Source organism: Argiope bruennichi, chromosome 11 (assembly GCF_947563725.1).
Source record: "Argiope bruennichi chromosome 11, qqArgBrue1.1, whole genome shotgun sequence".
Taxonomy (NCBI): Eukaryota; Metazoa; Arthropoda; class Arachnida; order Araneae; family Araneidae; genus Argiope; species Argiope bruennichi.
In genome coordinates, this window is record NC_079161.1 from 62,999,352 (window position 1) to 63,021,806 (window position 22,455).

Here is a 22,455-nt window from a genome sequence, read left to right on the forward strand (position 1 = left end):
AAATTTGAAGTTCGCCAATCTTATTTTTATTGCTGAATGTAAAACATTGAAACAGTTTGCTTGGAGTTTTTATGAATGATTTTATACTTTTGCTTTTATAGGATGTTAGTTTTTATACTTTTCTCTCCAACTGATATTTCATTCCAATCCTTATTTTCGTTTTGTATTATCTGTTTTTATGTTATGCTTCTTCCTTCAAAAACTTTGTACAATACGACTTTGTTACGTACTTTGTTCGTAACGAGCAACAGCCTAACGAATATAATTTAATTCCGAATCTTGCTTGTAATGTAAATCAGTCGTTAACCGAAACGATTTTTTCCTTAGGAATCCATGTAAAATTGGATAATGCATTCCATTTAAAAACCAGCGTGAGTGGTCTTTCCAAAACTTTCTTGCATACTCTTTCATAAAAGAGTCTTCCCTGAGAATGCCTTACATGGCAACGATAGTTACAAAATATTAACTTTTGGCGTGAATTTAGCATTTTGGCTGAATCTTTCGTGCCATCCTTGGCGAGGTGTTTCTTGATCATTAGTCCCTGGCAAGCGGTTAATAGTATTCGAAAAGCGAATTTGTGTTTAGACGCGTTCTATTCAACTGATAGACAAAACTATACTTATCGTCACAAAATCTTATATCTAATTTAATATATTTAAGTCACTGCGTTTTTGAGCTATCCCTTTTGCATGTTTCTGAAAGTACGGACCAACAGATGGCCAACCTCTTTATGGATTTGGCTTCAATTTCGACATTGTCTACACCATAGATATTAAAAATATGTACCGAATTTTATCTATGTAGCTCGTTTTGTAATTATCGTGTAAACTTATATTCGAACAGCCGTATAGGTGGACTTTCTCCGATAAAATTTTACTGAATATTTGACAGAAATTGGCAAATTTCAGACAGACTTTCTCTGAATGAATTATGTTCAAAATTTGATATATATCAAATTTGGATCATATGACAAATGTCATCTTTCTAATTCTATGCTTTTTTTTATTTATCTTGTTTACAAACATAGTCTCAAAAATATGTTTTTCTTAGCCATGGGGGCCTAAAATGTGAGGATTCGCCGAAATCACGAATTCGCATTTTGTGACGATTATAAAATTTCGAAGTATACAAAAAGAAAAATTACAGAAAATAAAAAAAGCGTAATTCTTTTTTATGTTTGTTTGGAGAATAACTATAAAAATAGGTTTTGTTTTCAGAACACCCCCATGATGCCACACAAAAGCATAAATTCTCGTTAAAAAATTACAATTATAAAATTCCCATAAAAAAATACGCTAACTAGCAATCAAATGCTGTCACTCAAATATGAAAGCAACTGCAGGAAGAGATCAAAGAACGTAACAGATGCTATGCCAAGATCATAAATACTATTTGCCAGAAAATAATAAATAATATAGAAGACGGTAAAAAAGGTTATCGATGCGTCAAGACATCTGTTGTCCGATAATAAGACGGTGCAAGGGTGCATATGACAAGTTTTGCAACAGAAAGGACTCAATAGCATATAAAAACAGCCTCTGGATTTGATATATAATGGAGTACGATCAATAACAAAAGTCTATAAATACATGAAAGACAATGCAGTGACTAGACAGATGTGGACTGATATGAAAAAAAAAAAAATGGCTTACAGGTGTCGCCCTCTTGTGGAAGGGAGGGGAGAAGAAATGGATCTATAGTTATAATTTTTACTTTCTCGTATACGTGGAGAAAGTTTAATAATCATCAAAAATTCGAAATCGAGATTTTGACATATTTTCACGTGTTCGATCTCCCTGAGATCGAAAAACGAATTTTTGAAAAATGTCCGTCTGTCTGTCTGAAACAAAGATAACTCTAAAACGCTTTGAGTTCAACCAGTGAAATGTGGTATACTGGCTGTAAAATCAAATTTATAGATTTCTATCAAATTTTGAGCAAAATCCGTTCAGAAGAAGTCCGTCTGCCCGTCTGTTGTAACAAAATAATTAGAAAATAAGAGATATGAAATATAGATAAAATTCAGTACACAGATTTAACATCAGTAGTGTAGACAATTGTCGAAGTTTAAAACAAACAAACATCGGGCAACATCGTGAAAATATCGTTCAATATCTTGCGCTAATAGAGTGGGGATATCTTGAAAAATGGTAGCAATGGTTTTAAATTTTGATTTCTCCTATTAAAATCAAACTAAATTGTTTCATATAATGAGCTTGTTTCAAAAAACTAATTAAATTATTCGAATCAATAAAGTTGTAATTCTAGAATGTTTAGGAATGAAATCAAGATATGTAATAAATGATTACCTTAAAAGTAATGTACAGAATTCAAATATCCATGAGTGTACTACAATCACTTAATGATATTTCTGCGTTAACAAGTTTAGTCTGTTTTTATCTTCTATCATTAGTTCTTTACTCACAGACTTGGCTGGATTTGCTGTGTCTAGTAGAACTAGAATGGCTAATTGCAATGAAACCCTCTTTCTGAAAACTACAATAAAAAACATGCCTGCATTACAGAATAGAATTGCATGAATGTTGAAGACTGCTTATTTTGTGCACTTATGAGTTTTTGTGTATCTATAATATTGCTTTCTGGAGATATTAGTATCATCGTTGGAAAGGAGATTACAATTTTTAATGGATGGCAATTCGATAAACCCTTTCTTTGGCGACTTTGGCGACAAAAAAGAAGATTCTGGAAAACGCTGGAATTATGGCGATATCAGGTGCCGAGATCAAGATATCTTTCTTTTCACTGTTTCTTTCAAATTTCGATATATTTTCAATGAGAGGCGCTCATACCACCATTAATTCTCTCTTTGGAGGTTTGTTCGTGGAGTGAATTCTTCAGTTATTTTACATTTAGCGTTGTTGTGGTATGCTAATATTTAAATAACGATTTTCTATCTACAAATATTGTTATTTGGGCACACTTCAAACTATTTTTTTGTTATCTGCGCTTCCTGTTTTCTGGAATATTCACAAAATAAATTTGCTTATTAGAATTTTTTTATTATACAGACAATTTTCATAACAGGGTTTTTTTTTCTTTTCCTGACTCATGGTACAGATAAAAATTCGATACCGATTTGGTACCGATTATTTATTTCTGTTCCAATAACTTATTATAATTTTTATCACCGCAAATATAGTTTCTGATAAATGTCCTATTGCTATGTCCCATGCACAAAGCTTAGAATATTTCTAATGGAAAAAGGCAAAAATTAGTTTACTCATAGACTGTAGAAAAGGAAACAGATACTTTCTTCTTTTTTACTTTCTCGTATATGTAATATAGAGGAAGCATAGTAAACTTCAAAAAATTTAAACTCGAGATATTCACGAATCTTCACTCTTAGACCTTCACTCTTCACTCTTAGACTTGAGTTTGAAAGGCACTTTTTGGAAAATGTCTGTCTGTCTGTGACAAAGATAACTCAACAACGGTTTGAGCTGGACAACTGAAATTTGGCATACTGTCTTTACACCAAGTTTGCTGATTTCCATCAAATTTTGTGTAAAATCTGTTCAGAGGAAATCCGTCTGTTTGGCTGTTCGAATATAAATTAACATGAGAATTACAAAATGAAGAGAGCTAGATAGATAAGATTCTGTACATACGTTTAACATCTACAGTGTAAACATATGTCAAATTTTAAGCCAAATCCAAATGCAGGTTGACTGTCTGTCTGTAATTTCAGAAATATGTAAAAGCGATAATTCAAAAATGCAGGGACTGAAATTTATCAAATTTGGTATAGAATTTTGTTACCACAAATGCAGTTTTGTGTCAATTTTTTGTTTGAAGCGGCGGAGAAAAAGTTGTCTAAAATCGAATAAAACAAAAATTCGATTTTTGGATGCTATGAACGCAAGCCAAGGGTTAATCACCAAATTACTCGCCTGCCGTAAATTCGGTAAAAATGTTAAATTCACGCCAAAAGTTAATAATTCGTAACTAGTGTATGCCAGCGTCATGTAAGGCTATCTCTGGCATGACAAACTTATTAGAAGTTATGCGAGAAAGTTTTTTGAAGACAATTCACGCATGGTTTTCTTTCTTACTTTCTTTTTTTTTTTTTTTAGACAGATATTTTTATTTTAAAATGCATCGTTGAAATTTTGTTCATGCATTATCAATTAATGTGTGATTCTTATTTTATGAATTAAAAAATTATTATTTTTTGTTTTAAATACTGCGTGTATACCCTTGCATTCTACAGCTCAGTGCAAAATGTTATCTTGCAATGAAATATTTTTGACTTCCGAAAACTGCTTCTATTCATTAAAAAAATAACAGAATCAAAATTTTATTGATACTTATTTATCAAAAATTTACTTATTTACTTTGTTTTTTAAGCACTATAAAACATTATTATTTTAAGGGAAATATGAAAGACTATTTTGAAAAGCGAAACGCTGAATTTGGGGGAAAAAGAAAAAGCTATAGCAGGTTGCAAACTATATTTGAAACTGTTGCACAACGGATTTTTTTTTTAAGTTTAAATAAAAATTGATAATGAAGGCTTGAAAATTATGTTCAGTTTCCAACAAAACATTCCCTTAGAGAATTAGTATAATTTTAATATAATTTATATTTATTACCTATGGTTATAAAATTACAACTATTATACTTATGTTTATTAAGACATTTTGTTATTTTATCAACAAATGACTTAAATTTCCTTTAAACATCATTTTCAATAATTGATATTCAAAAATGAAATCTCAAACATGAGCAAAAAAAAACCGTAATTTATATTTTAAAACAGCAGTAAGAATTTTAGCCTTCTTAGTCATGTATTGTTTTTAGAAACCAAATAATATTATTCTAAACAATCTAGAAAATCCATTCTTATTCAGAAAATAAAATGCACAAAAAATCGATATTTAGAAAAAGATGACCAAATTTTTAATCTTAACGTCCGTATTAATTTATATTAATATATTCTATTTTTAGAAAATGAAAATCATAAACATATGAAATTCGTCTTTCACAGATATGAATTATGTTAGTTTCTATTGCATTTTTTTTCTAATGCCATGTCTTTCGAAAATGTCCTATAGAATTCTAATTATTTTTTTTCAAAACAAAAACAAGCAATAAGAATAAGAAGAACTTCCAATTAAAATCTGAAAAAGTTACACAATGCATCATTACACAAATGTTCTCAAAAGATTCACGATATTGTTTTTTTATTAAAATAAATCCCAGAAGATATTTGAAAACGTCCGGAGGAAAAAAAATATTGAGTGAAATAATTCGTATTGAATGCATTTTTGCTCGGAACACAATTTCAAGATTAGGGCCTCTAGCGCGCCATCTATGGGATGAAATTAAAATGACTCATATTCAATGATGTTCATACAAGCATTTGAATTTTTCTATACATTTGATATTTCGGCATTTAAATAAATAAAAAAAACTCATAACATTATGCACACCAACGTTTTTATTGCTTTAATATTGAGAATGTGATACAAATAACAAAATTTAAAATGCAGAATTCTCAATTACGATATCGAATAAAGGTATGCATAAATTTTAATTTAAAAATTTGTTTATGAATAAAATAGTTAAAATATTACAATTTCTCAATAATTTGGATAAATTTGATTTGTTTTGATTACATGCTTAAGAGTAAATGCTGATTTAATACATTTATAAAATTTCTCAATAGATACAAACGATTTTGAAAAGATATTTACAACATTCATTTGTTAACAGAAAAATAAACAAGCATTGTAATTCTAATTCTAAATTTATTATTTATTTTAGGATGAACTTCAGTTTCAGGACGGTTTCGAGGTCATTGCAGGAATAGGCTGCGCTCTTTGTGCCTTTTTTGTTTTTCTTACTTTTTTCATTCTTCTTGTATTGTGGAGGTAAGTTATAAATCAACTTCTTATATTTACTTATTTTATTTATATTTATTCATACTGATTTGAATTATCGATTTTCTGTTCTAGAGTTTAGATGAATTGTTTCAGCATCGAATTTTCATATTTAAAGTTTGCAAACTAATTAGATCTTAAATGTTACAATTTGATATAAGAAATTATGTTTCTTGTTTACTTGAACTCCTAGTGGAAATGAAAAGTCTCAAAAGTCTCATTTCAGCGCAATAAGTTGTTGAGAAAACTGAGCTGAAAAATTATTCCACATCATAAATTTGCAAATAAAATTTAATATTTACTTATTGTTGAAATATTATTTAATAATGAGATTTCAGGATTCAAAGAAGGAAATGCCTCATAGTTTTTTCAAAGTTGATAATATTCAAAAAATTGTTTTCGTTATTGTTAATGGAGATCAGAAATAAAGTAAATGACTCATGTTTAATTGTAATTTTGATACTATAATAATTGTAATTTTGATAATAATAATTGTATTTTTGTAAGAAGCAGATAAAAAAGAATATAAGCATTTATAATTTCATAAATTATTTTCCAGATAATAAAGCACTACTCTTTCTAATGAAATGTACTAAACTGAAAAAAAAAATGTTGTTTTAGGAAAATTAGTGGAGCAATAACTGCTTTGAAAATTCAAGTTTGTATTGCTTTGATTGGAGCCTATGCAACTATTCTCAAAGCTCTTCACGAATCTCTAACTAAAGTAAGAATATTTTAGTTTTTTTTTAATTTCTTTTTCACTGTATTTTTATACTCAGACCACTTTTAATTCTTTTCTTCTTTATTTTACTTACTTATCTGCGCTTTTACGTAGAAACATCTCTCATAACATACCGTCAGAAGTTTTTCCTTTACATTTTAAAAAAGTACAGGAGAAATTAGAATTCAAAAAAGCTATTTTCTTTTTAATTAAAAATATTGCCAATCGTTTGAGTACCTAAACTGCCTTGTGTTAAGTTTCGTTTTTCTATGAAAAGCTTCCTTTTTTACAATGTTTATATTTGTAAATTTTTGTTAAATTTTTCGAAACAAAGCACTCGTTAACAGCCAAACATAAAAGCATGCCAATGTTAAGAACTGGGAGCTATTTTTTATGCAAACAAAATAATCCGATTTCGGCGTATTATTAATTTGCAAAATAATAAAAAAAATAAAAATAACTTTAAAATTCCCCTAATTATAATTTTTAAATTCGGTTTAATTAAATTTCTAAATTTGGAAAAAAACGATATTTTAATTACAAAATTGAAGCAGACGAATTTATTGTATTTTAGTCTTAAAATACAATACCCAATTCCAAACTATAATTTTTACTAAAACGGCTGTCCAAAAAATTAAATTAATCTTGAAAATAAAAAATAAAAAAATCTATTCAATTATTTTCTGCAATTTTTTTCAAAATATACATACTTATTTACAGACGATAATTTTTATTCCAAAGATTTCAAAAAATTAAATTAATCTTCTAAATAAAAATTATTCTATTCAATTATTCTCTTAGTTTTTCTCAAAATATACATAGTCAATTACAAACGATAATTTTTATTAAAAGAGCTTTCCAAAAAATTTTATTTTTTCTCTAAATAAAAATTATTCTATACGCCATCAATCCATTCACTTTCAAACGTACTTGCATTTCCAAGAAAAAAGCTCACCACGTTGATAAGCAATACCTTATTATTAAATATATTTTATTAATGCTGTCAGCATACAAACTCTGTATTCAGAAAATATTCGAATGCTGTCGACAGATAAAGCAATATCATCGCAAACGATAATTTTTATTTAAAATTTGTGCCTCTAAATTCAATAAAATCTCTAAATCAAAATAACGTGTATTTTTCTATGTGTCATCAATCCACTTTAATGAGCACTGCAAAAAAAAAAAAAAAGATGCTTTGAAATTACTAAGAAAAAGAGCTCTACTCTTCAGAAAAAGTCTTAAGGTTTCTTTAATGTTGTTTTAACAGCTGAAGGAAGGATTTATTAGCCTCCATACATTTTACGACGAAAGGGATGGCAATAACCATAGATATAAGAGCTTTTAATCCTGTAAAGTATCCGAAGAAAGCATCGACATTAATTTCCTCGCGAATGAAATTGAAACATTAATTCGATAGAGCGGAAAAGCTCTACACTCAGCAAAGAAGCATGGGCGACGCAGTGAAATAGCTATGGAGCTGACAGAGATACCTAATTGCTAAGTACAAATATATATAAATATAAAACGCTAACGTACGTGGCACAGAAAGCATTCTTATTACTTATTACAGAATGCCAGCAACGAAATGTAAACATATCGATGTAAGAAAGTTTCAGCAGATTGCTTTATTCAGCGTTTCCACAGTTGCACTTAATTCAACACTTCGCTAATGAAATAAAATTATAATATTATGAATGCTGCTCGCCGTGTCAAACACTTCATTCAGTAAGGAGAAAATAAACTTTTGTAAAAGAAATTAAGAATTAAACTTTAATGGGAAAGTTTAACAATCTAGAGTGAAAGTAGGCTTAGCCATCTCTGCGGATACCTGCTATGACTTACTTACAGGAAATAGGTGTCTTCCAAAACTATTAATTTCCCAAAAAGATTTTTTAATTATCTTAAAACTCAAAAAATGATCTATTTAATAATATCGATTTCATTTGTATACAACTTTTTTTATTTACTGTTAACAAATTCTTCAAGTTTAATGTACAATATCATAATGCCTTTAATGTTAGGTTTGGTTTGGTTTGAAAAAAAGTTTTTTAAGAGAAATGCTCACTTCAGTTGCTTTTTCAATGTTATGATATTCAAACTTATGCATCAAAATATTGAATCGTGGCGTACTTTTGCCAATGTTAAAATTAAGATAAAAAATTACTTTTTTTATCATAAATTCCAAAATAGGATTTAAACTTCCACTTATATTTCAAAATGCATACACTTCTAATTTCTGCTCAAAATAATTTGTTGCGGAATGATTCAGTTCAAGTACTATTTTAAAATCGTATCAAATTAATTGAAATTTTAAAAAAAATTCATTCTATATTAATCGTTTAATAACCTAAAAAAATTAACTAGCTTGACGGGCAAGCTGGTCGCCAAAGGCATAAGTATCCAATAGTTATTTAACAGGAAAAAATCTTACGGAAAAAAAGTTTCATAATTTCTTGACTTTTGCTAAAACTAAAACCTTTTCCTTGATTAGTGTAATAGTTCGAATTACAAACAAACAAAAAAGTTTATTCAAAACTATGATTAACTAAATAATTTCACACATTTCAGCCCAAGTAAATTTTCAGATAATCTTTAATCTCAGTATTACTTATGAAAGCTTATTTTAAGCGTTTTAAAGTTCAAGCGTTTCAAAAAATGGCGCATAACACTTTTTAATTATGATTTACTTGGTAAGCATAACAGAATGGTTCTAGATACTTTTATTAAAAAATGCATCCTTATTTTCTATGCTTAATTTACTAGAACGTATTCTAGACTCTAACAATTTCACTCAACCTAAGAATTTCAGATAAAAGTGACTGTCTTCAATTCTTGTGGTCTACTGATGCAGAAAATGCAATCTATGAATTTTTCAAAAAAGTGTAGTTATTAATTAACGCAAACAAAGTGAATTCTTATTCGAATTTCATGACGGAGTTCTTAAAAACAAAGCTGTTTCAAGATTCCCCGAGTGAAAACGAAAATTAAATTAAGGCTAGAAAGTGTCAGAATTTATCAAGATTCGCGACGATACTTTCAATATTTATTTTTGTTGTGCACTTATCTAATTCGCATTTTTTATATTTTAATTGGATTTATTTCTTTATTGTTTCTATCGCGAAAAAAAGTGCTTTCTAATAGAATTTATTTTTATTTTTATTTTATGTTAATCCTTCTTGTGTTAGTTTATGTATTTATTTTTTTTAACTATAGAATCGTTTTCTTTTTCAACGTTTTACACTTTTTTTTTCTTTTTTATATATTTATTAATACTTGTTTATGCTGTAAAAGATACTACCAATTATCAAGAGCATAGTCTGTTAATAATTTCTAGTGGTAGTTTCAGAATGAAATTACTTTAACAGACGATGGCATATCTTAACTAGTTGTTAATTTGCTGTTTCTAAATCTGTTAATTTTTTTTCTAATTACTGTTTTAAGTAATGGAAAAAATCTAAAAGAAAATTAACTTCGGAATTTTAAAACCTCGCTCTCTGTTTTCCACGACGATTAGTTATTTAGCGCTTGTATTTAATTTTACTTTATTTTCCAAATATATTCTTTCTTAACTTTTCCAAGCCGTTGGTTTTTTTTTTTTTTTTTTGTGTGTGTGTTGCATAAAGTCATAAGAATGATAAATGTTGCCGCTCATATTATAAAAGGCTGTATATCAACGATTCTAACGGAAACCAAGCCGTTAGTGTCAAAAAGCAAGGTGATTACTAAAGAAAACATACAGAAATTAACTACTTAAAAGCTTAAAAGAATTTTCTTTTTTATCAAAGAATTTATTTTCTTGTTCATTTTTGAGCTCTGATAAATTGGTTTGCTCTATTTACCAAATCATAAATTTAGCGGCTATCTTGCATTTTAGCATTGGCGACTTGGCATCCATTGGAAAAATGAAAGACTAGCAACTAATTATTTCAACCAAATGAAATTTTAATATATGACTTTTAGTAGTATGTATTTTCTGCACTCTAATATCTGCAGTTAAAAATTTATAATTTAAATAATAATCACAAATCACAAATTGACTATTCTGACCCACCGGAAGGCACCAGGAAATACTTGAATGACCAGACCGTCGCGACAGCAACACTGGCGCGAACTGTGTTTGAGTTCTAAGGGCCATCACAGGCCACGATACAACCCTTCCCTAAGGAAGTACGTCCCGTCACCTATGGGAGGAGTCCGGCCCCCTCTATTTTCGTACTCATAGAAATGGTGAGAATCAATCACCATTCCGGAATCTTCTCATCCTCAATTACGAGCCCCCCCCCCCGTGAGACTAATTTAAATAATAATAAAAAAAATATTAAAATCAAATTTATTTGTAAAATTTCGAATGAAATATACTTTAATGTGCTATTTCACATCTTCATTGATGTCAGCAATACTAAGTTACCAAAGTAGCAGGAGTGCAACTCAACAAAACAAAAAAATTTCTAAACAAATCAGTGATAGAATTACTTGAAAAATCACTCCACTTGCTTGCTTGGATTACCATTTTGGCGACAAATTCGAAAACCCCATTAAATTAAATTTCAACCAAAATTTTTGTATACAGGGTATTTCAGCATTAATGTTGTAAACTTCGAGGAGGAGTAAGGTTAACCTAGACGACTCGGAATCACATTGCGATATTTGGTCCGGCATTCTTGCCAGAACGATAGATGGCGCTCCGTAAGATTCCTGAATGTTTCCTAAGAAACTTCATTTCAGCATTCCGCGTCATGTTTCAATGGCCATAATAAATGACCTCACTGTTGTTTCAGGGAAAATTCTGTGTTTTTGAATTAAACTCAGTGGCAAAAAAGAATATGTAGCAACTGTCTCCATGTACTACTTTAAATCCAATCCCGGTAGGACTTTTAAATCTTAAGTTTGATTCTAAAGTGTACTAATCCAGGAGCTGGTGGATTAGAAGTTTGAAAAAAAAAGCTTTTCTAAACTTTTTATTGAATTTTTAACCAAAAATGATCGTAAATAACCTCGAGGAATATTATAACACAGAACCATTTTTATACCACTTTAAATTTTAAAAAGTATTTCAATGATATAAATTTTATTTCCTGATTGTCACTTGTTCCTCTCCAGACCTCACGTACTTCCGAGCAAATAATTTCACTGTGCTCCAAATTCTTTGCCAATCGGGAGCAACAGCGCCTTTCCTCGTCGTTGGAACCACAAAATATATTTTTTTCAACTTTCAGCACAATTCCTAACAGCATTTATAATTTCAACAGTCCAATTCTTCATAATTTTTTTAATATTTTTAAATTTATTTTCTGACAATACTTTTTATTGTTTTAATTATTGTTGGCCAACGGATTCTAAAACCTTCCTCTCTCTTGCGCATGCGATAGGATGGATCTAATTCGAAAAAATAGGGGTGAGAGGAACGATGAAAGGAGGAGATGTTTACATTTAATAATAAAGTGAACTCGGATTACACCCGGACTTATGGGGCGTAAACATTGCAGATAATTCACAATTCTATCGCAAAAAAGATACTTATTCACAATAAAATATTTTAGAGCATTTTTAAATTACTGTAAGGGGCATAAACATTATTCCATCATTAGAGCAAATTAAAACTTGGTGGCTTACTTTTTAAGAAAATAATAATGGTTTTTTTTATGTTAAAATATTTCATTATTGATTTGTTATTGAAATTTTTGACAATATTTTAAGATCATTGACAGTTTACTCTATTTAAAACTTTTTTTTCATTTAAGAAGTTGGTGTAAATATGGAGCATCTTAAGAATATTATAAATATGATTTTTAAATCGCCTTTTAAACAAATATTATTAATATTAATGTTCTTTCTTCAAAAGTATCATTATTTTAAATATATTGCATGAAATAATTAGCAGAATTTGAACCAGCACTTGAATGAGCCATATAAACAATCAATATGCAGTTTTGAATTAAAATAAAATAATGCGTTCAGAAACGACACACAAGTGGAAAAAAAAATTAAACGAAAAAATATCTAATAGGGGGAAGGGGGGGATCAAGGTCAAAGAATGAGGAAGAATTCCGGAAATATGCTCATCCTTCCTCGTCTCACCCCTTAATGAGATAGAATCGTCGAAAAGTGGCAGTCTCAGATACTGAAGCGAACAGTAGCTATATTTATGTTCACGTGCGATACCCCGCACCAAATAAATTTTTGCGTACACGTTCTTTTTGCTATAAGGATCAGTTTTAAAAATAAAATAAAGATAGGAGAATCAAGCCTAGCGCATGCACATTGTAGCTCACATATAGGAATGTACAGATATGATTTCCTACAGATATATATGTACAGATATGAATTTCCTTTAATTTATTCATTGATTTATTTCCACAGGAATACTACCCTTACGTGATGTCTCTCATCCAATTTTTTCTGCTGGCCGCATTCTCCATGCAGCTTTGTGTGGGGCTCACCGTCTACATGGAATTCGTAGACATGAAAGGTGTACGCTATCCGGAGTTGAAATTGGCCACTATGGGATGGGGTAAGTAATTGAATGCACCTGTTTGATTACCATTCCAATGACAGAAGGAAACAATTGACATGACTTATAAAAATGGGGAATGTTTTACAAAAGTATTGTGTAATGTGACATTAGCTCATACGCATAACGTTCGACGGGGATTGACAAGGAATGTTTATGAATGGAAAAGGACAAAACGATTACAAAAGTGATGAATCATGAAATGACGAGTTGGACGACTTATGAAGACATTTTGATTTCTGGCATAAAATTCTAACTTTTTTCTAAAAACTATCAAATTATGTTACTCGAAGCAACGGAAATACTCTCAAAAGGCGAATTTCATATAGAACAATAAAAAATTATAATACTTGCCTGTTTTTACACATTTATCTATAGTATACATTATGAGTATCCATTTATTCTGAGTATCCATGATGTGTATCGATTTTTGATAGATGGATGCATCCATTATAAATCCATTTATCAAAAATGGATACATATTATGAGTATCCATTCATCAAAACCGTTGTTCAATAAATGGATACGCAGTATGAAATCTATCAATCTCTAAACTTCAAATATTATAGTGTATGGTGTAGATGTATTTGACTATAATAATGACCAAGGTACAACATAAATATATTAGTTTTTTTCTATATCTTAAAAAGAATTACAAATATGAAAATAAATGCATTGTAAAGATCTTGGCCATTTTCTAATGCTAGTAAAGATTTATATGTTTTTATTCATTACAAAACACACATCTCAGTCAGTTAAGTCCGTTTAAACATGAGTACATGTCATTCCAAATTAACATTTTGGAGCCGTCGATGAGCAAATTTTCAGCCAATAAATATGAAATCTTATTCGCATTAATATGATTTTTTGCAAAATTTACAATGCAACCCTTTGTATTGCTTTCGATGTGTATATAAATCATCGCTTGACTTCAGAAAGGGGAATTTGAGGGACTTTTAAAAATAAATTCCGCAGTTAACTGGTTAATAATAGTTCTATTCTCCCAAAGATATTGAGGTGTCTCTTTATCAATACACGTAAGAGCTTTGAAGGTCATTTGAAGCCCGCTCATTGTAGCTGGCAATAGTGGGACATACATCGCAATTTAATATAACAGAGGAAGAAATCGTAAGGCGAAAGATCCGGTGACTTTCGTTGAGACTAAAAAGAACGAAGCTTTTGAAACCAAATGGCCCATACATATTCTCTTAGCAAAATAAACCTCTATTTTCTTGTCACTTTTAAAGAGTGAAAGTGGCATCTGGCGACTCAGCCGGAATTAAAAATATAGAAATAACAATTTAACATCTGTTTTAGCCAGTTTCAGCCAGTGAACATTAAAAAAATGTATTTAATATTTCTTATGCATTTGATGATAATATTGTAATCACACTTTATTTTAGGTGTTTGAATTTTTAGATTTTACACATTGCGAATGAAATATTTTGGTTTTCACCGAATGAATGTTGATTTTAGCAGAATTAATGCTAAGGTGATATGAAAATGAAATTTTACATTTTTATTCAACTTATTTCTTTCATAAGGGTAAAGATGGATTTTTTTTTTTTTTGTAATCATTTTTTTTTCTTGACTACTTGATAAACCGGTTGGAGTGATCCCCATATCCCTTAATTAAGGTATTATTACCCCCACCCCTTTCCCACATAAAAGGCAACTGAATGTACAATATCTGAAACTTAAGTCTGCAAATGCCATGAGTTTCAGATATTCAGTCTCACTTGTAAACTCCAAAATATAAAAAAGAAAACCGAGTATGCCTTTCAGTCACTTTTTTTTTTTCAATTACTTAAAACCCAAACATGGCACAGAGCCATACTTTTAATAAAAGAATAGCATACCAAATTTCATTTATCTATTTGCATTTTTGAGTCATCACGTTTATATATATGTGAATGCATAGATCGACAGGCGATAAACTCACTGACGGATCTAATTTAAAATGTAATGCGAATCCAATCTTTAAATGCAAAATTTGTGAGCCAAATTTCAATGATCTAGCTTTTTGAGTTGAGTATTTCTCATATTCACTTGCTCTAAGACTGACACATATATGTAAATTTTATGGTAATGGATTTCTTTCGTACTTTGATGAAAATCTAGAAATTTGATATAAAGACCATGTACCAAATTCCAAGTCCAGCTCAAACCACTTTTCAGTTATCGTATTCATAGACTGATAGGTTCAAAGATTCATAAACTTCCAAATATTTGTTTTTCGCACTCGGGAATTTCTAAAAAGTGGAGATTCGTAAAAATGCCAAGGTAAAGTTTTTTTTCACAGTTATGACTTTTTTTTTTTTTTTTTTTTGTATATGAAGAAAAGTCTATCTGTCTGTTGTACGCGACAATTCAAAAATTCTTGGAGTAAATAGATGGAATTCGATATGTAATCTTTACACCGAATTTTGAGATTTCAGTTAAATTTTAGCGAAATGCTTTCATAAGAAGTCTGTCTTCTTTTCGAATACAACTTAATAGGGTTGATTATAAATCATAAAGAGCTAGATGGATAAAATTTGGAACATTGGTTTGCATCTAAAGTGTAAGCTTTTATGAAATCTCAAATTTTATCGCGATCTCAAAAACGCAAAGCTTTAAATGAATAAAATTAGATGCATTATTTGTCAATAAGCTGTTCCTTGTTAAATTTTAATTGAATCGGTCAGAAAAAGTGTTTAAAATGCAAAATTCTATTTTTCTTACTAGTTCTGAAGCATAACATTGTCATGCGCTGTAGGCTAAAAATAAAAATTCGAATCTTCGATCATCCATGGACTTTCCCAAGCTTCCACAGTTCTATTAAAGAGATTATGATGCGTGTAAGAATATTTCGGGTATGGGGTTGTTCTTCTCATGGGTTGTTTTTCAGTACTTTAATAGAAACCTGTTTCGTAATTATTTTTGCTATAATTTTATTGTTTTTATATTTACTTTTATATACATTCTGAATCTTAAAATGTTTTTACTACCAAAATTGCTTAATCTATCTATACTTATATAAAGCTCAGTGTGTGTGTGTGTGTGTTGGCGCTTTACAGGCCAGACCGTTCGACCTACAGCTACCAAATTTGGCACATGCATAACTTGGAGGTCGGGAATGTGCAATTAAGGTCCCTTTTTTTGAATTTTTAATTAAAATTTTAATTATTAATTAAAAACTAACTTTCCCGCCAAAAAAATCATCTCATTTTCTCCATCGCCAAATCAGTAAGACTTCAGTTATTTTTTTTTTTTCCCACGCTAAAGACGATAGGCTTACGAAATTTTCGGCAGATTATTTCAAAGGATTCTGTTTATTTTCTTAAGGTTTGATGCATTTAAAGTTAAACATTGTTAATGAATCGATCTTTCATATTCATTCTGAAATACTTTTGAATTAAAATAAAACAGAAGAAAGGAAATTAAAAATGTCTAATCTGCATAGCGTTACCCCAACTGGCGTAGAAAAAGTCTCGCATTTGCGTTACCGTAACTGGCGATGAAAATTCATGCATGCGCATTGTGTTCTGATTGTTGACAACGGATGTGGACTTGGTTTTGAAGGCTTAATATGTTTTCGACAGATTATTTCAAACGCTTCTGTTTTAATAATTTTTTTAGTGTTTGATGCATTTAAAACGAAAAATTGTTAATGAATCGATCTGTTCATGATGAATCTGAGAAAATTTTGTTGAAAACTTCTTGAGATATTATATAAATTAAGAAAAATATTCTTTAGTTAAATACTCAGCGACTCTGTTTCCTGTACTTATATTTAAAAAAAATGTTTCGTTTCAGTAAAAAAAAATATATATATATATATTATTATATTTATTGCAGTTTAATCATTTCCACTTTAATTGAAAGTATAAATTCTACGAGAGCTAATAGAAAATTAGAGAGATACATATTACGTTATGGCTGAAGGCTTTTATAATATTATGAGTGAATTATATGACTATTAAAATTTGAAGTTTTAAAATATTTTAATGAAGAAGCAATTAAAATGGGAGTTCTATAAAATATTTAATTATTAAAATTTTAACTTGCATTAAGATTGGTAAACTGGCTGGTCTCCAAAGGCGGCTAGTGAATGATATAAGTTTAAGTAATTTTAAATCAAATATTATTCTAAGATAAAATCATAATTATATATAGAAACATGTGAAATCGAAAGAACCCAAAATAAATAATGGTGTATACTAATCATAAGGCCTTCCTACAGCATTTTCTACTCTACAGAATCACTGTATTACTTTCTGCTTGCAAGTCTGCTCGCATTTATGTGCAAATTATACAAAGGGCATCTCCTGGTAACGACGGCAATGCCATTATCATGATAGTCAGGCGCGCGCCGAATGCCTGACATCTTTATGCACTTCAATCAATTCCGTGATTGTTAGATTTTCACCTGACAACGGCACTTGCAGAAATAGGTGCCAATTTATTACGAAGGAATAATGTCCAAAATGGGTCGCATGAAGGACTAATGATGGGTCATTAGAATAGATTGGAGTGGCACTAGACTGTAATATGTTTCAAAATTCCAGATCTGGATCGTAAGGGTGTGAACTTCTATTGCCTAGTGGTTTCTGGTATTCCTTTGAAACGGCGGTTCCTGTCTTTATCTATTCCCATAAGCCTCGATATACTGTAAATGTTGACGAATCACCATGTTTTAGATATCTCTGAGTTTGATGAACACATTTTTGAAAAATGTCCATCTGTCTCTCTGTGACAAAGGTAACTGAAAAACGCTTTGAGCTAAACGGTTGAAATTTAGTATACGGTCTTTACACTTAATTTACAGGCCGGGATAACCTGGCTGGTTGGACTCGCATCCTTTTGATTGTGAGTTCGATCCCCGCCGGCCGAAGACTCTCCGTGTGTGTGGTGGCTGGCGCGTATAAATCTGTCGAGGTCACAAAGTCCTCCATGTCAAGAGTAATACCACTGTCGATACTGGTTCAGAGGTGATAGTTCTCTAATTCAGGTCTAAATTACGATATGTGGTTGAGTGAATGAAATGCATGAATGAAGTCCGCCCCGTAAAAAGGGTTGTGACGCGTGAGTAGCTAATTCGTACTCTTGGCCCTAGTTGGCGCTACTGAAAAACAAGAGACATTCACTCGGCTTAAATCGCTGACAGATAACTGTCTGCGGGCTTGTAAAGTGCCATAAATAACAACACACACACTGAATTTGCATGTTTCAATCAAATTTTGAGCAAATTCTGTTCGGATTAAGTCTATCTGTCTGGCTGTTCGAATAAAAGTTAACATGATAGCTACAAAACGAAGAGAGCTAGATGGATAAAATTCGGTGCACAGGTTTAACATCTATAGTGTACACGCCTATCAAAGTTTGAGCTAAATCCAACAAAGGGTTGACTGTCTGTCGGTCTATACTTTCAGAAACATGTAAAGAAGATAATTCAAAAACACAGTGACTTGAATATATTAATTTCGGTAAGTGATTTTGTGACTACAAATATAGTGTTAATGCCAAATTTAGATTTAATAAGTTGTGGAAAATGCATCAAAAGCACAGATTCTTAACCGCATGTCAGGGCTTAATCACTAAACACTCTCCAAGGATGGCACGATAGGTTCAGTAAAAATGCTAAATTTATGTCAAAGGTTAATGTTTCATTGTTATTGTGTGTCAATGCGATTCAAGGCGTTCTCTCGTATAATAACTTTATTAGAGAGTATGCGATGAATTTTTGAGTGGATAATCCCCGCTAATTTTGTGTACACATTGCCGTTGTTATACAATAGACAGTAAATTTTAAAAGCAAATAAAAATATCCGATTCAAGCCTAAGATATTATCATGCGACAATGCTTTGGACCAGTAGTTTGAATCTCCTATAATTTTTTTTATTTCACATTTTACTCCATTTTCTCTAATACTATTAATGCTATGTTCTAATAAATAAAAACAACATTGAAATAATTAAAAAATGCACAGAATGTAATCTGAGTTGTATGACGTTCTGTTTTTAACAGGTGGAGCGGAAAATACGAATATACGGTTTATTCGCAATGTTTCAAAAATTCTAAAATTTCCAACCTTTATATAATGATATAAAAATTTAGGTTGGTTTATTCTATAAATTGTGTGATACTTAATTCGTTGATTGAAAAAATGTTAAGGCAATATAAACAGTTGATGTAAAGCTGACTGAAAGCAGGCAGGGCAGATGGTCGAACAAAACCCAGACTCATATCTCTATAACTGTAACCATTATAGTTACGGAACGGTTTAGCGGATATGGGGAAGTCATATCACTGACTCTCCACCCGCCCAAAGGCACACGGATAAATAATACTGAATGACCGGACCGCCGCAACAGCAATACTGGCGGGAGCTGTGGTTGAGTCCTAAGGGCCATCACCGGCCGCGGTACAACCCTTCCCGAAGGAAGTACGTTCGTTATCGATGGGAGAAGCCAGATCCCCCATCTTTTTGTGCACCCTCCAGGGTGGCGAGATCCAACCTCCATACCGGAAGCATCTCATCCTCATTTCGAGGGCCCCACCCCAGGGTTAGAGCGAATATGGGGAAGAGAGACAGACAGACATTCTTTTCTGCAAACAGAATGATGGGAAAAATCGATATGCATAGAATGCAACGACTCTGCAGTCAAGCCAAGCCAAGCAAAGACAATGCAAACAATTCAAGTCGAAAATATTACAGCCTGCGATGTTACAAATTAGAGGGTCGAAATTGTTTTATCTCTTCTTTTACAAATTTATTAATTTTAAAATATAAACATTGATTTTTGAAATAGCGTCTAATTTTCAATTTGGCATCAATGCTCAATTTATCGTATTTTTAATCACATGAACAGACAAATAGATTCGTAATATCGACAAACACTGCAATTATCCCTAGATTGTAGTATTCCTAATTGCTCGTTCCTAATTATTCCTAATTATCTTTATCCTGATTAGGTTTTAAAAATATCTTCCATAGTCATAGTCACATGTAAGTGTAGTTGTTATCCGTGGATAACTTGTTTAATAAAAGTGTTATATATTCCTACAATTAGGAAATACAATATTGAAACTTATAACATAAAATTCTATTTTATTAGAATGGATATATATAAAATGTGCGTTTTTTTTCAGCCATTCCAATGATTGTTGTAGGAGCTACTTTGGCAGCTCAGGTACCCGTAGGTTTCAGATTAAACAGGTAACATATTATTTTGAAAGGCCTTTTAGCATTCAGAAATTTTTATGATTCTTAACACATAAACATAACATATTTTTCTAATTCTTTTGCAGTTGGTGGATTCAGATGCAGACAAATTATTTTTATGCATATTCGATATCTGTAATTATCATCACCGTGGTAAGTTAAAACAATGTATTTTTATTTTTAAAAAAACTATAATCATTTTTATTTAAAACAGACACAAAAATCGAAAAAAAAAGAAGTTAGGCTCGAAACGTAATATTGCAACCGCCGCTAAAGTGACGATTCTTTCACCAATCATAATTACCATTATTTAAAAAATCTAAATGTATTTTAATCTAAAGCCAAATTTGACAAGATACAGCTAGAAAAAAAGTAAAAACTATTTAGTAAAAGTACAGTACTTTGGTAAAGATACTGTAAACTTGAATTTAATGGTAGGTGCTCATTTTTTTTATTTGATGAAAGGCATAAAGTGACCATAATTTTACAAAAATTCACATTGCGCTTTTGTCTGATTCAAAAATAATGTCTATCTGCTAAAATTAAATTTTTCGGACGATTTCCCGCCAAATGTGGTAATCCTAATTTTTATTGTGTGCCAAAATCGTTTTTTGTTATTTTTGTTGCTATCCAAGATAGTTGGCATCTGATACATGTTTAGAAGGTTGGCACGACTAGACGAGAAACCTAACATAATTATTAAATCTTACAGTATTTCTAAGATATTTTTATATAAGGTAAAATAAGTATATGGAAATATTCTTAGTATATGGAAATTTTCTTTTATCATAAAGCAGATTTATAGCTTAAAAATTTTGGTACATTCATATCGCTAGGAAATATGTAAATACTTATTAATTATTGGTGACGGATTGGCGATTCATTGGCGAAAATGTTGACATCTTTATTTTTTTCATCTTTAACATCAATAATTTTAACATCTTTTAACATTAACAGCGTAAACAGATACTTGATTTCTTCTCGTAAATTAAAAGCGCCCTCATAGGGTTGCAATGCCAATTTGGTTTTGGCGTTACATTTGGCGAGTTTTCGCTCTATCATCGTTAATTACCAATATGTACTAATACCAGGCAGTAAGTACCAATATGTACTTATTGCCTGGATCGGGAATCGAACTTACCATCAAAGATATTCATTCAGTAGAACATTCCACTCGTGAATTATCGATGAAGTGTCGTATTGTACTAAAGGATTTTCTTTTCATCAAGAGTACATTTTTTTTCGCTATTAAAGATATAAGGTTCATTTTCTGAATCAAGCTCATTGCTTTTTTTTTCTTCATAAAATCTTTAAAAAATTCGAGTATTACTCAAGATGTAAATGCTACATTAACTTTCTCTTTCTCTACTATTAACAAACACCAATAAATATTTCCAAATATAGAACATTAATGATTTGATCAATTTTAATAATTTAATTATTTACTTCAAAACGAAAACTTTTTTGTTTTTATTTACAAAATTAATAATGCTGATGTTTATAGTTGATGTTGGGAATGTATATTTACTTTTCAGCTATTTTGTCACAGATTTTACAAAATAAAATGTATAAAGATTAATATTAATTTTAAAAGAACGAGCTTCGTAATCCACTTTTAATTAAAGTAACAATGTCGTTCAACAAATGCTACACTTTCCGCATTTTTTTTAACTTTTCTTTTCAACTTATTTAAATTAAAAATTGACCTACAAATATCAGACACCTTGCCCGTAAATAATTAAAATAAAATAATTTTACATATGGCAGCAAGTTGTTTGCAATAAAGAGGTTACTAGAATACACAATCGTTTGCTTTGACAAAATAAATTAAATTTGTATAAAGTTTCAAAGTGGAATAATTAAGTCATGAAACAAATCTTTTTCATTGACAAAATACGCTAAATATTTAAAAGGGAAAAATTAAATCATTTAATTTTTTTAGATATATTTAATATAGAATTTATTTTTTAATTTATTATTTTTATAAACATATTTAATCTTTTAATTTAAAAAATATATTCAATTCATCAGTATAAATGATAAATTAAATGTATTTATTATATAGAATTAAATTAAATTTTTTTGTACTATCCAAACTTATTATAGAAA

At 30.2% G+C, this 22,455-nt stretch overlaps 1 protein-coding gene across 1 annotated transcript in view; it reads left to right on the plus strand.

Annotated features, from left to right (window-relative positions):
• The window catches only part of LOC129956574 (uncharacterized), a 634,064-nt gene that overhangs the window by 579,033 nt on the left and 32,576 nt on the right, over positions 1 to 22,455 (plus strand). The window contains exons 19-23 of the mRNA XM_056068502.1: positions 5,788 to 5,894; positions 6,525 to 6,627; positions 12,988 to 13,138; positions 20,274 to 20,340; positions 20,433 to 20,499. Of these exons, the coding sequence (XP_055924477.1) occupies positions 5,788 to 5,894; positions 6,525 to 6,627; positions 12,988 to 13,138; positions 20,274 to 20,340; positions 20,433 to 20,499 (495 nt within the window). The remainder of the gene's footprint in view (positions 1 to 5,787; positions 5,895 to 6,524; positions 6,628 to 12,987; positions 13,139 to 20,273; positions 20,341 to 20,432; positions 20,500 to 22,455) is intronic.